This window comes from Myotis daubentonii, chromosome X (genome assembly GCF_963259705.1).
Source record: "Myotis daubentonii chromosome X, mMyoDau2.1, whole genome shotgun sequence".
Taxonomy (NCBI): domain Eukaryota; kingdom Metazoa; phylum Chordata; class Mammalia; order Chiroptera; family Vespertilionidae; genus Myotis; species Myotis daubentonii.
Genome location: NC_081861.1, coordinates 102295726 through 102309867, shown reverse-complemented (window position 1 = coordinate 102309867; position 14142 = coordinate 102295726). Strand labels below are relative to the sequence as shown.

Sequence of the window (14142 nt, the reverse complement as noted above, 5' to 3'; positions counted from 1 at the left end):
TCATCCTTGTCAGAATGGCTATAATCAATAAATCCACAAATGACAAGTGTTGGCGAGGATGTGGAAAAAAAGGAACCCTGGTGCACTGTTGGTGAGGATGCAGATTGGTGTAGTCACTATGGAAAAAAGTATAGAGCTTCCTCAAAAAATTAAAAATAGAACTTCCTGCCTGGCTGGTGTTGCTCAGCGGTTGAACGTCAACCCAGGAACCAAGATGTCACTGGTGTGATTCCCAGTCAGGCAACATGCAGGTTCGATATCCAGTGTGGGGGGGTGCAGGAGGCAGCCAATCATTGATTCTCTCTCATCACTGATGTTTCTATCTCTCTCTCTCTCCCTCTCCCTTCCTCTCTCTGAAAAATCAATAAAAACATTTTTTTAAAATGGAGCTTCCTTATGACCCAGCAATTCCACTTCTGGATATTTATCTGAAGAAACCCAAAACACTAATTTGAAAGACTATATCAGTGATGGTGAACCTATTGAGCATTTTTTTGGTTGATTTTTCTTTGTTAAATGGCATTTAAATATATAAAATAAATATCAAAAATGTAAGTCTTTGTTTTACTATGGTTACAAATATCAAAAAATTTCTATATGTGACACGGCACCAGAGTTAAGTTAGGGTTTTTCAAAATGCTGACGCGCCGAGCTCAAAAGGTTCACCATCACTGGACTATATGCACCACTATGTTCACTGCAGAGTTATATACAACTAGAGGCCCGATACACGAAAATTCGTGCACTCAGGGGTTCCCTCACCTCGGCCTGCACCCTCTCACAATCCGGGACCCCTCGGGTAGGGTCCCTAGGCTTGGCCTGAGATCAGGGCCTATCTGGGTTTTCCTTCCCCCGGCTGCAGGCAGCTAGCCCCACCCCTGCGGCTGCCACTGCTTGCCATCTGTGCAGCGCTGCCCCCCTCTTGCCCTTGCGACCAGTGGCCTCCCTCTGCAAGCGACAGGCATGGGGTGTGATGGCTTGGCTGGCCTGGGCCTCCCTCTGGGGGGCAATCACTGGCAGGCTGCACAACTGCCACAGAGTCGCTGCCGGTGGCCTGGGCCTCCCTCTTTCTTTGCTGGGGGGGTGGGGTCAGCCCTGTGAGGAGCCGTCTGCCTACCTGATTTCCCCTAACTGCTGGCTTGCCTACCTGATCGCCCCTAACCACTTGCCTGCCTACCTGATAACCCCTAACCACTGGTCTGCCTACCTGATCACCCCTAACCACTCTGCCTGCCTACCTGATCACCCCTAACCACTTGCTTGGGGGTGGAGCCAGCCCGGTGAGGGGCCGTATGCCTACCTGATTGCCCCTAACCATTTGCCTGCCTACCTAATCACCCCTAACTGCTGGTCTGCCTACCTGATCACCTGTAACCGCTGGTCTACCTGTCTGATCACCCCTAACTGCTTGCTTGGGGGCGGGGCCAGCCCGGTGAGGGGCCATGGTGGTTCTGGTCTCTGGTCATTCTGGTCGTTACGCTAATGGTAGCTGGCCTTTTATTATATAGGAGAACTAAGATATGGAAGCAAGCCAAGTGCCATCAATAAATGAGTGGATAAAATAGCTGTGGTACATTTACACAATGAAATATTACTCAGCCATAAAAAAGTATGGAAAGCATTGGAAAGCATTCCAATGTTACCTTTTGCAACAGCATGGGTGGACCTAGAGAGGATCACACTCAGTGAAATAAGTCAGAGAAAAACAAATATCATATGATTTCACTTATATGTGGAATCTAAAGAACAAAATAAATGGTTGAGGGACTGAATGAAAAAGGTGAAGAGATTAAGAAATACAAATTGATTGTGACAAAATAGTCACTGGGCTATAAAATACAGCATAGGGAATACAGTCAATAATATTGTGGTAACTATGTATGGTGCCAGGTGGGTATTAGATATATCAAAGGGAACACTTTGTAAAGTATATGATTGTTTAACCACTATGCTGTACACATGAAAACAATACAAAATAATATTTAAAGTAAATTGTAATTGAAAAATAAAAACAAAAAAAAATTGTTGAAAGACTCTGGGAAGTAACCAAAAAGTATGCAATGAATTGGAAAGCATTTGTTCAGGAATATCTACTATAGGGATATCAGTAATGGTAGAGTAAGAATCTCTGAAAATTTTCTCCTTCATAAAAGCAATAAAAAAAAACTGGCAAAAATTGTCAGATCCAACTTTTTTTCAGAAATTTGGAACTTAAACAAAAACTTGCAGCAACTCAGGAAGCATTTATTCAAGAAAATCAGATGAATCCCAATAAAACATGTGCATTATAATTGCCTCTCCCCTCCAGCTTTGTGGTAGTCATGAAGACCACCAGCTCACAATCATGGTAAAAAACAAAAAACAAAAAACCTGCATCAGAAGCCACCAGAGAGGGCAAAAAGGGTTGGAGCTCATTCAAAGTCTCTTTATCAGAAAACTTTCATTATTTGAGCCATCTGATGGTTCTATGAAATATTCCACTTGCAAAGAAGTCTGTATTTGCTTTGACTGGAGCTCAGAGGGTACAAAAAGCTTTTTCCTCTGAAAGAATTTGGCAAAAACAGTCAGAGATAATTATTTAATCTTATGGCTGCCTGAGCCAATGGATAACAGCTGGGGTAAACAACAGGCCAACCAAAAAGCCTAAAAGGAAAAACAGGGATGCAAGACATCCATAACAGTTCCAACATTCTCCTAGGAATCTAGAAGGCAATGCACATGCATAGAGTTGTGCACATGTCCAGAGTTGTGCACAGAAAAAAACTAAAAGGACCCTAACCTCTCCCACCTCAGGCTTACCTTTAGGCTCTGTAGAGGCAGGAAGTGAAAGCTAAGGCAAAACTGACAACCACATAGCTGAGTGTTGAAGGCATGCCCCAACATTTACACAGAGCTCCTCAGCAAAGACTGAGAGATTTATTGGTTTCAGGTCCTTAAGAAAATCTCTATCCAATCTTTAGCTGACCACTGAGCTAATGAAGCAGAGACTTCAGTGGCCACACACAACAAAGAATATAGACTTCATGGAATTAGTGCAGAAAAGACACTAAACAAACAATCCTCCTATCTAATAAAGGGAATATGCTAACTGACTGCCCCGCCCTCAAAGATGGTGGCGCCCACAGCCAATAAGGAGGGAATATGCTAATTGACTGCCACGCCTTCAAAGATGGTGGTGCCCACAGCCACAAGATGGTGGCGCCCAGTCCCCTCAGCCCCAATGGGGAAGCAGGCACGTGGCAAGGCCGGAGTACCCCAGTCCCCTCAGTCCCCCAGCCGCCCAGGGCTCAGGTACCCGAGGCTCAGGTAACCAGGGCCAGCTGAGGCTTGCGCTGCTGGCAGTGGCAGCAGCAGAGGTGTGATGGGGCGTCACCCGCCCCTGAGGGCTCCTGGACTGTGAGAAGGGGCAGGCCAGGCTGAGGAACCCCCCAACCACTGCATGAATTTTCATGCACCGGGCTTCTAGTAACTGTGATAAATGACGACAAGAGCAAACCTTGAAGACGTGGGAAGAATCTTATTTCCAGAGTTGCTATATTATATTTTTAACAAAAATATCAAGAGACCATGCAATGAAATGAGTGTGGTCTATAAGCAGGAAAAAAAGCAATCAATAGAAAATGTTCCTGATGAAGCCCAAATACTGGACTTACTAGACCAGTCGTGGGCAAACTACGGCCTGTGGGCCGGATCCGGCCCGTTTGAAATGAATAAAACTATTGAAAAAAAAGACCGTACCCTTTTATGTAATGATGTTTATTTTGAATTTATATTAGTTCACACAAACACTCCATCCATTCTTTTGTTCCGGCCCTCCAGTCCAGTTTAAGAACCCATTGCGGCCCTCGAGTCAAAAAGTTTGCCCACCCCTGTGCTAGATAAAGATGTTATACCAGCGATTTTTTCAATTATAGTTGACATTCAATATTACTTTATATTAGTTTCAGGTGTACAGCACAGTGGCTAGCCAATTATATAATTTACAAAGTGATCCCCCCAATAATTCTAGTATACAGCTGGCACCATACATAGTTATTAGAATACTAGAGGCCCGATACATGAAATTTGTGCAAGGGGTTTGGCCTCTGCCCACTGCAGCTTCATCCGGAAGGTTGTCTGGAAGGACGTCTGGTCTAATTAGCATATTATGATTTTATTATTTAGATTATTGACTATATTTCCTGTGCTGTAATTTACATCCCCAGGACTATTTTGTAACTACCAATCTGTACTTCTTAATCCCTTCACTTTTCACCCAGTTCCATAACCACCTTCCCTCTGGCAATCACCAGTCTGCTATTTGAGTCTATGAGTTTGTTTCAATTTTGTTTGAGGTGATAGTAACACCACTCTGAGAATATACTAAAAACCAATGAATTGTACACTTTAAAAGGGGTTTATAATTTGTGAATTATGTTTCAATAAAGCTATTAATTTTTAAAGTCTTTAAAAAGTAAAAATCTGCCCATTCTTTTTAATAGCTGTTCAGTATGGATGTGTCATAATTTATTTACCTATTCCCCAATAACTGACATTTAGTTTTTTCCTATATTTTGCTATTATAAGTAACAATATAATGAACATCTTTACATGTCATTTCATACATATGCAAACGTCTGTTCGATAACTTGCTACAAGCAAAGCTTCTGACCCAAAAGCTATACGCAACTTTACTTTTGATAGATATTGTCAAATTCCTGCTGAGAGCTTAAGTCAACGGACACTTCAAGAGCAATAGAGAGATCACAAACACAGTGTTAACAAAAATTGTTTTTAATTTTTACTGATGTAATAGGTAAGAAATGGCATTTCATTGCAGTTTAAATTTGCTTTACTCTTATTAAAATGAAGTTGAATAGCTTTTCATATGTTTAAAGAGGTAATGTTTTGGTTTTTCTGTGAGCTGTCTATTCATATCCTTTACCATCTTTCTTTTGGGTTGCTGGCTCTTTTCTTATTGATTTATAACAGTTTCTCGTATATTAAGAAAATTAACCTTCATCTGAGATGAATTACAATTATTTTACTTCCCTTTGGCTTTATGTTGCCTTTTTCCCCAAGAAGAAAATGCTATGTACCTGATTTATCAATCTTTTCATTTGAGGGTTTTATATGATATTTAAAAAGGCCCTTCCTACTCTAATATTATTTTTTAAATTACAGATTAGATGTTATCATTAGGGAAATCTGGGTAGAGGCCACATGGAAATTCTCTGTGCCATTTTTGTAACTTATTTGTGAGTCTAAAATTATTTCCATAGTGTATTGATAGACTTATGTATTATAAAAACAAATATAGTAAAATGTTAATTGTAGAATCTTGGCGGTGTGTATAAGGGTGTCCACTGTATAACACTTTTGATTTTCCTGATGTTTGAAATTTTAATGCTAACATATTGAAAAAAAAGCTCCAAATATTTCTTCTGTAATTTCATGGTTTCATTTTTTACATTTAAACTTTTGTTTGAGCTGTAACCTATTTTGGCACAGGGTTAAAATGTTCATTTTAATTGTTGAAGTTATACAAATAAAACTTGATTTGCTGGGTTGGAGAAAATGATCATTTTAAACCAATATGCCCCATTGTTTCTTGGCCTTTGAGCTAAGATCAAGTGTAAATCACTTGATGATATGTCTTACTTCATTTATAAAACTTTAATGCATCTGAAACTTCTTATTTTACATGCTATAGGTAAGAATCATACTACATTTTCAAAAGTTGATTTTCAGTTATTCATTTAAACCAAATTCTTCCCTTTTGGTTCTTAATAGAGATATGATGATTATCTTTTACATTCCATACTTGAAGGCCACCATTAAGTTATATCTTATCCTTCCATTTTCCAGTTCCCTTTTCCTTTTATGTCTTATTTTCCCAGTTTTAATTATGTTTGGAACTCTTTTTCGAATCCTTGTTAAATTTTCCTGGAAATTTTATTAATTACACAAATATTCTTACTTACAATAAGTTCCAAAACACCATCCCCTTCATCAGTATTTTCTATCACAGTGGCTCCAAATCCAAGCTCTCGTATGAACTCAGCTATCATCGGGGGTTGTGTAACAGCAGGATTATATCTTACTTCTGCTTTGCCAGCCATCAGAGCCACAAGTACAGAATATATTCCTAGAAGCATTGATAATAAAAGCAATTCAGATAACACACCTTTAAAAAAGAGTAATATTCCAAGGTTGTGGGTTTGATCCCTAGTCAGGGCACATACAAGAATCAACCAATGAATGCATAAACAAGTGGAACAACAAATTGATGTCTCTCTCTCTCTCTATCAATAATTTTTTTGAAAATTTTTAAAAAGAGTGATGTTTATTTTTCATTTAGCTGTGAAAGGATTAATGGGAATCTGGAGAATTTTGTTACTTAAACCCAAACCAAATAAAACTATTTGAAAAGAGGGCCTTATTTTCTTAAAATCTTTATTATGGAAATTTTAAATTATATATATACAAAAGAGAGAACAACATAACAAATTTGATGTATGGATCACCCAGTTTCAACAATTATCAATAATACCAGGCTGATCTTTTCTTCTATGTTCCTATCCAAGTAATCTCTGCCCTCTACCCTGATTATTTTCAAGCAAATCTCAGACATCATATCATCTCATGTGTCAATATTTAAATATGCATTTCTTAAAGACAGAGACTGTTCACTTTAAAAATAAACATACCATATCATAGCTAAAATAATTCTTCAATATCATCAAATATCTAGGCAATATTCACATGTCCACAAGTGTCATATAACCGTTTATTAGTTAGTTTACGCAAGTGTGGTTTTTTTGTTTGAATTAGGATCCAAATAAGGCCCATGAATTGCAATGAGTTGAGATCTAATCATATAAATATAAAGCATTTTTAGAAACTAATGAGATAGTCCTAGAGAAAGGAACTCATGATTTTAGGAGATCACTGCAGTTTTAGCAAAGAGTCCAAGACTGTACCAACATACACATAATATCAAATAATAGTCATTTATTTAAATTGGCCAAGTTTTACTGTCTGGCACACACTAATCTAAAGTGCTCTTATTTCTAGAATGAAAAAGTGCCTTACTCTTGTTCTTGTTAACAGAACAAAGGAGTTCATTTTATGGCAGTCACACTGTTCTTTGGTGAAAGCCTTTTGTTAACAAACATCCCACTTCTCTAGGCCAGCTATTGCTGTCATTGCCAGGAAGAAAATAAATTTCACATAGTAGAAAATGGCAGCTCTTTCTAGGAATCTGTGGCACTTAGTGGTTATCTGATAAGGAATGGGGACCACTAGTCAGTAGGTCAGCCCTGGAGTTTGATAAAAATGAAAAAAAAAACACAAATATTAATTTAATAATTTTTATTAAGAAAACAAAGCATCTAATAAAACCTAAGTTTTCTATATAAAGTGCTTCTCTGGACTTTGTGGGTACCAACTAATTTTTCCTATGTGGTTCATAGGAAAGTGTCACTAATAAAAGAATAGAGGAAATAGGAAAAAATCTTTTTTGCTCAGTTGAATGTAATCTATAGCCAAACAGAAATAGAAGGGACATTCTGGTTTATTAAGTTTCAAAAAATAGGTTTAATACTTATATAAATTATGGATACTTTTAAAAATTCTTACTTCAAACTATAATTAGAAGCTCTATTCATTTTTAGAAATATAATGAGCCTAAACTATGGAAAGACCAGTGTTACTTAGTTTAAAAAGAAAAAAGTCAATGTAGTCACCCCAGCTAGGTCAATGGTATTCCTAATTGGGTTAAAATGTGGTAAAGTGGATAATAGAGAATAACTGGTAGAATCAGCTTAATAAATTAAAAAAAAAATTTGTAATTGGCACAGGCATTGCTTGTCTCATGAAAATGGCTATTTCTGACTTGCCCAAAATAGTTGATTATAAAATTAAACAGGAGTCCCAGAAACTTCCTTTTGCTTTCATTTGCTTGCAACCTCTTTCCTTTTCTTTTTTAATCAATCAAAGTGTAAGCTTCAGCCTTGACTGCATTTTTATTAGATACTAGAGGCCCAGTGCACGGACTCGTACACTGGTGGGGTCCAGCCAGCTGCCCAATGGGATGGGGCCATTGGGGGCAGGCCAACTGGGGCGAGGGGCCACGGGAGTTCCAGGGGTTCCACAGTTTGGTCAATTTTAATATTATCCTTTTATTATATAGGATAATGGAGGCTGAAATGAAAGATTCAGAAGTGACAGAATGCAGACAAGATAATATTGAAATGAAGGTGGCTCTGTATACATTTTGTTATAATGTTTTGGTCTTATATATAAGACTAGGGGCCCGGTGCACAAAATTCGTGCACTGGGTGTGTGTGGGGGGGGTGTCCCTCAGCCCAGCCTGCCCCCTCTCACATACTGGGAGCCCTCAGGCGTTGACCCCCATCACCCTCCAATCGCAGGATCAGCCCCTTGCCCAGGCCTGACGCCTCTGACAGAGGTGTCAGGCCTGGGCAGGGGACCCTCATTTCCCCCCATCACTGGTTCTGCCCCCAGCCCAGGCCTGATGCCTCAGCCAGAGGCGTAGACCCCCATCACCCTCTGATCACCTGATCGGCCCCTTGCCCAGGCCTGACGCCTCCGCCAGAGGTGTCAGGCTTGGACAGGGGACCCCCATCTCCCCCCGATCACTGGCTCTGGCCCCCACCCAGGCCTGAGGCCTCTGGCCCGGGAATCATGCCTGGGCAGGGGACCCCCATCTCCCTCTGATCGCTTGCTCCACCCCCCGCCCAAGCCTGACGCCTCTGACCCAGGCTTCAGGCCTGGGCAAGGGGACCATCATATCCCCCCAATCCCCGGCTCAGCCCCCTACCCAGGCCTGATGCCTCGGCCAGAGGAGTTGACCCTCATCACCCTCCGATCACCAATCACCGGATTGGCCCCTTGACCAGGCCTGAGGCCTCCGGCAGAGGTGTCAGGCCTGGGCAGGGGACCCCCAGCTCCCCGCAGTTGCAGGCTCCGCCCCTGCCCAGGCCTAACGCCTCTGGCCTAGGCGTCCGGCCCGGGCAGCGGGGACCCGCAGCTGCAGCGGCCCCGCAATCGTGGGCTCCGCTTTAGGCCCAGGCAAGGGACCCCTAACTCCCGGGACTGCCAGCTTCGACTGTGTCCAGCTCCCATCGCTGGCTCCACCCCTACTTCCTGCTATCACTGGCCAGGGTGGCAAAGGTGCCTGATTCTCCGATCATGGCTGGGGGGCAGGGCAAAGGCGGCCCCAGGGCCGCCTTTGCCCTGCCCCCCAGCTCTTAGCTCCCCCCTGGGTTTCCGATCACTGTCAGTGGCAGGGGGCTTCTTCCTGCTTTCCCTTTCGCCTCCCTGCATTGTGCCTACATATGCAAATTAACCGCCATCTTGTTGGCAGTTAACTGCCAATCTTAGTTGGCAGTTAATTTGCATATAGCCCTGATTAGCCAATGAAAAGGGTATCGTCGTACGCCAATTACCATTTTTCTCTTTTATTAGTGTAGATGATTCTACTTGCCCCAGGCCTGCATTATTACTATATATACTTTGAGTTATTTCACCATTAGTGGGAATAAGCTTATACTAATCTTACTTATTCAGCCCTTGTGACTAACAGAATGTATCTTTAAGACATCTGGGGTTAGGGGTGCCTAAGGACTAAGCCCATGACTTCAGTCTCATTAAACATAATCACATAACTCTATGGTTAAAAATCTACTATGCCATACTATGCAGTCCAATAATGTGAATGTAAATTTATAAGCTAAAAATCTGAGTGTGACTAAATAAATAATGTTATAGAATTTCTAAGATTTTATAACCTAAAATTACACAATATTAACTATTGAACATTTTTACTGCAAGCAAAGTTCAACAAACTGTTGGAAGAGAACACTATACAGGAGTGGACAAAAGAGGTTTACAGTTGTGAGTATGTGAAACAGAGTTTATTCTTGCATTATTAATTAAGTTATTATAGTATTATTTATATTGTCTTCTTATTGTTATTATTTCATATCCTTACTTATGATTTATCTCTTAGTAACGATGGCTAGTAATTTAACCTACTTTTTCCCACCCCTGTAATTCTAAACAAACTTGATTTTAGTCTTATGCTTGGTCTAGGTATAGTAACAATTTATGGATTCTAGTTGTCAGTTTTACACATAACTTTATCAGGAAATTTGTATGTTTTTTAAAATACATTGCACCCAAGGTCCATAAAGAATAGTAATCTTGCCCTAGCCAGTTTGGCTCAGTGGATAGAGCTTTGGCCTGTGGACTGAAGGGTTCCAAGTTTGATTCTGGTCAGGGACACATGGCCGAGATGCCAGCTCGATCCCCAGTGCAGGAGACAGCCAATCAATGATTCTCTCTCATCATTGTTCCTATCTCTCTCCCCCTCTCCCTTCCTCTCTGAAATAAATAAAAATATTTTTTTAAAAAGAATAGTAATCTTATGTATTTCCTTCTGATATTTTTCCTACAAGTTTCATGGATATTAAAATGTGACCATAAAGCAAACGAGATAGGAACCATATATAAGGGAACAGACACTTACAACAACTGGCTGTCAGAAAGTCAAGGCTGTCCTGAACATTACTGATAGGCTTTAGGATGTCTTGCCAAGAATTATAAACATGGTAAAAAAATGCATATGAAGACAAAAAAGTCAGAGTCCTCAAACTAGAACAGAAAATAACAAGCTTTAAGAGTATCTCACCTTCTTCTCGTCTTAAATTCCGTTCAATGTTTGCTACACAGGAAGCACAAGTCATACCGGTGACTTGTATGTAACACTTAGATGAAGTCTTTGCCTCCTCCTTGTTGTGAATTGGTGTCATCATTTTAGCATAAAATTCATTAGTTGTAGTCAAATGTGGCGTTTCTGATGAGGGCTGAGCTATTACTACCAATGGCTCATTTGTACCTAGTGGACAGGAAAAGATTCTTTTCATTTGAGGTATTCTATAGCTGCATCCTAGTCATTCATCACAATCCACCCCCAGACACTGTCAATCCATTCCTTTAAAACCAGCATGGACCTATGTTATCTTTACACTTTCTAGGAAGTGACTTCTAATTTCAATGCTGTTCATCCCAGTTTTAAGGAAAGTCTAAACTGAGTAAATAAAACTTTGGTTATATCAAGTTATTTCAGCCATTATTTCCACCCCAAACCCTAGGTAGAGAGTAGTTTGTTAATGGATAGCTCTTATTTTTATAGCAGATTTTTATCACCATGCTAACAATTTGCATACTCATATTAAAGCAATTCGTGGTATAGTAAATGGAACCAAAAGCAATTTACAAAACAGCATCGCAGTATAATATTATTTAAATTTTTGAGTGTATGTATATATGAGAACATGCATCAGAAAGCCTGGGAGCCTACATACCAATCTATGAACAGTGGCTACTTCTGTTAGAACAGGAACAGAATGACAGACAAATAAATTTACTCTATAGACACTTCTGTATTGTTTGAATTTTTAACACTAATATATGGTATTTTTAAAACTAAAATGTCTTTGTGGACAATGGAAGAAGAGACAAGGAATAAGTTAGCAATAATCTTAATTTTGCACAAAGGAGTACTTAGAGAATCTCTTTGTAGAATGCTTATGGTCTGTGGAACAGTGGGAAGTGCCTATCATCCCAGAAGCTCCCCTGAAGTCTCAAAAAAAGCTGATATTCTGTTTTAGTTTATTCAGTGCAGTATTGATCACCTCCCAGAAGGAATAAATTATTCTCTCTAGCATATCCATGCACCTGTAAAAAAAAAAAATCTAAAGATTTTCTACTCTCCTGCAGAAATAAGGAAGGAAAGAAGTGAAGAGGAAATTTCCACTAAACTATCTAACTTGTTCTCTCTTCTCCTTGAGCAAAAATCTGGTTCAGTTCTATGTGGAGAGCTGACAGGGAAGCTCTACATAGCAGAATTGGTTTTTAGGATGCTGAAGGGCATCTTTGAAGAAACTTTAACAAAAGCCTGGCCATTTCTTTAATGAATATAATGACATAGGCTCCTCAAATCAGTATAATAACGGCTCTAAAATTTTAATGCACATACAGTCACCTGAGGGATCTTGTTAAAATGTAGATTTGATTCAGTACATGTAGGGTAGAGGCCTGAGATTCTGTTTTTCTACCAGTCTGGGTAAAGCAATGGACACTTTGAATAGCAAAGGCCTAGAATAAGATTCTCCCAATTCTGAAATTACTCAGTCTTGAGTGAATCACTCAGACTACGAGAGCATCATTCAGAACATAGAGGGAAAAATTTACCAAAGAATACCGGAATGTTGAAGAACTCATAAAGGAGGCTCATTTGCCCAAAGGAAATAGCTTTGGCTTTGAAAAAAAAAACACATTTTAATCTCACCAAGATCTTACTTAATTCTCTCATAATTACTACCAAGACTTAATTTTTTGAACTTGGACAATGAAAAATAGTTTATACTGCGAATTCATTTGTCTTGTTCCAGAATAAGTTAGTTATTTCAGACATGAGAGGTAATCTGCAATTTCCACACTATAAGTACAGTATTAAGTTAAAATGTCATAAAAAATAAAATAAGTCATACAAGCAGTCCCTTTTAGTTACATTGGCATGACCTCTCAACACAATGTATAGGTTAAAAAGCCACAATGAATTAAGTGGGTATAGTTTCTTTAAATTAGCTTTTCTATTGGCTGTAGCAACACTACTTATTCCTAAATGAATTTTTTTTTTAAAAAAAAAAAGGTTAACTTTCCTGCACTTGAGGCACCGATCAGAAAAGATTCTAAAAATTTCAAGAAAGGGTTTCCAATCCGATCTCAAAACTGGTAGGTTCAGTGTCTAAACTAACATGAAGAATCCTATATAATAAAGATGTAATATGCAATGAAGATGTAATAAAGATGTAATATGACAGGTAACAACCGGATCACGGATCAGCAGGAGGGTGGGACAGCGAGCTACAAGCCAGCAGCGGAGAGCTACAGGAGGGGGCAGGGCAGCAAGCTATGAAGGTGGGTGGGGGGCGGGGGGAGCTACTGGAGGGCGGCACTGAGCTACTGGCGAGCTACTGGTGCACAGATTCGTGCACAGGGCTACTAGTAAATACATAATCAGAAAATGGTTTAAAAACAATTAAAAATATCATGTCTGCAACTTACTCTCAAATGATTCAGAAAAAGTTATATATGTGTGTTTTTATTTATGTGTATGTATAGATGTCTATCTGTTGATAGAGAAAGAGAATGCTAAAACAAATGTGGTAAAATATTAACAACTGGGGAATGTGAGTACAATTGGTAAACAGAAATTCTTTGTACTATTCTTGCAGCTTTTCTGTACGTTTGAACTTAAAGATAAAAAAGTTACAAAAAGGAAAGGAATTTAATCAAGTATTTTATTTGCTTTAACTGGTTAGTGAAGACTTAACTTCATATATTATATGTTTGCTTAAGAGAATGATGAGATTGATGGTCATAAAAAGCACCCCCATTTTTTCTCATTATCTTCTTTAATATTTACAGCTTATCCAGGACTAGTATGAAAGTGAAATGTGCTAATCTCTCTGTTTGGGTTGGATCATAGTGGTATACAATGGATCAGTACTGACACTGACATTCAGAAAATGGGAAGCAACAATTCTGGTGGCATCTTAAACACTGATTGATCTCTAGCAGAAACACAGAATACAGTCATTTGATGTCAAACTTTTATCCCAATAATATGGGTCACTGTAGCTACTATTCTATCTATTCTTTTATGATTACATTCACTGTGCCAAGGTTTTTTTCACCTATTCACCATGGCCATCAATGTGTTTATGAGCCCTAACAGATGGGTGGCACATAACAGGCTCCTGGCAATTATTTGCTGAATAATCAAATCCTAGCACCCTTAACCAGGGGTCCTCAAACTACGGCTCGCAGGCCACATGCAAATACAAATACTGTATTTGTTCCCGTTTTGTTTTTTTACTTCAAAATATAAGGTATGTGCAGTGTGCATAGGAATTTGTTCATAGTTTTTTTTAAAACTATAGTCTGGCCCTCCAACAGTCTGAGGGACAGTGAACTGGCCCCCTGTTTAAAAAGTTTGAGGACCCCCTGCCCTTAACAATAGTAGGTTGAAGTAAAAGCCATTATTAAAAGTTACTGAACAGCCCTGGC

At 39.4% G+C, this 14142-nt stretch overlaps 1 protein-coding gene across 2 annotated transcripts in view; it reads right to left on the bottom strand.

The window, feature by feature from the left end:
* The window catches only part of ATP7A (ATPase copper transporting alpha), a 178562-nt gene that overhangs the window by 51300 nt on the left and 113120 nt on the right, over window positions 1-14142 (bottom strand). For both annotated transcript variants that reach the window (XM_059678592.1, XM_059678593.1), the window contains exons 5-6: window positions 10697-10903; window positions 5964-6127 (exon numbers count right to left, since the gene is read on the bottom strand). In XM_059678592.1, coding sequence (XP_059534575.1) covers window positions 5964-6127; window positions 10697-10903 — 371 coding nt within the window. The remainder of the gene's footprint in view (window positions 1-5963; window positions 6128-10696; window positions 10904-14142) is intronic.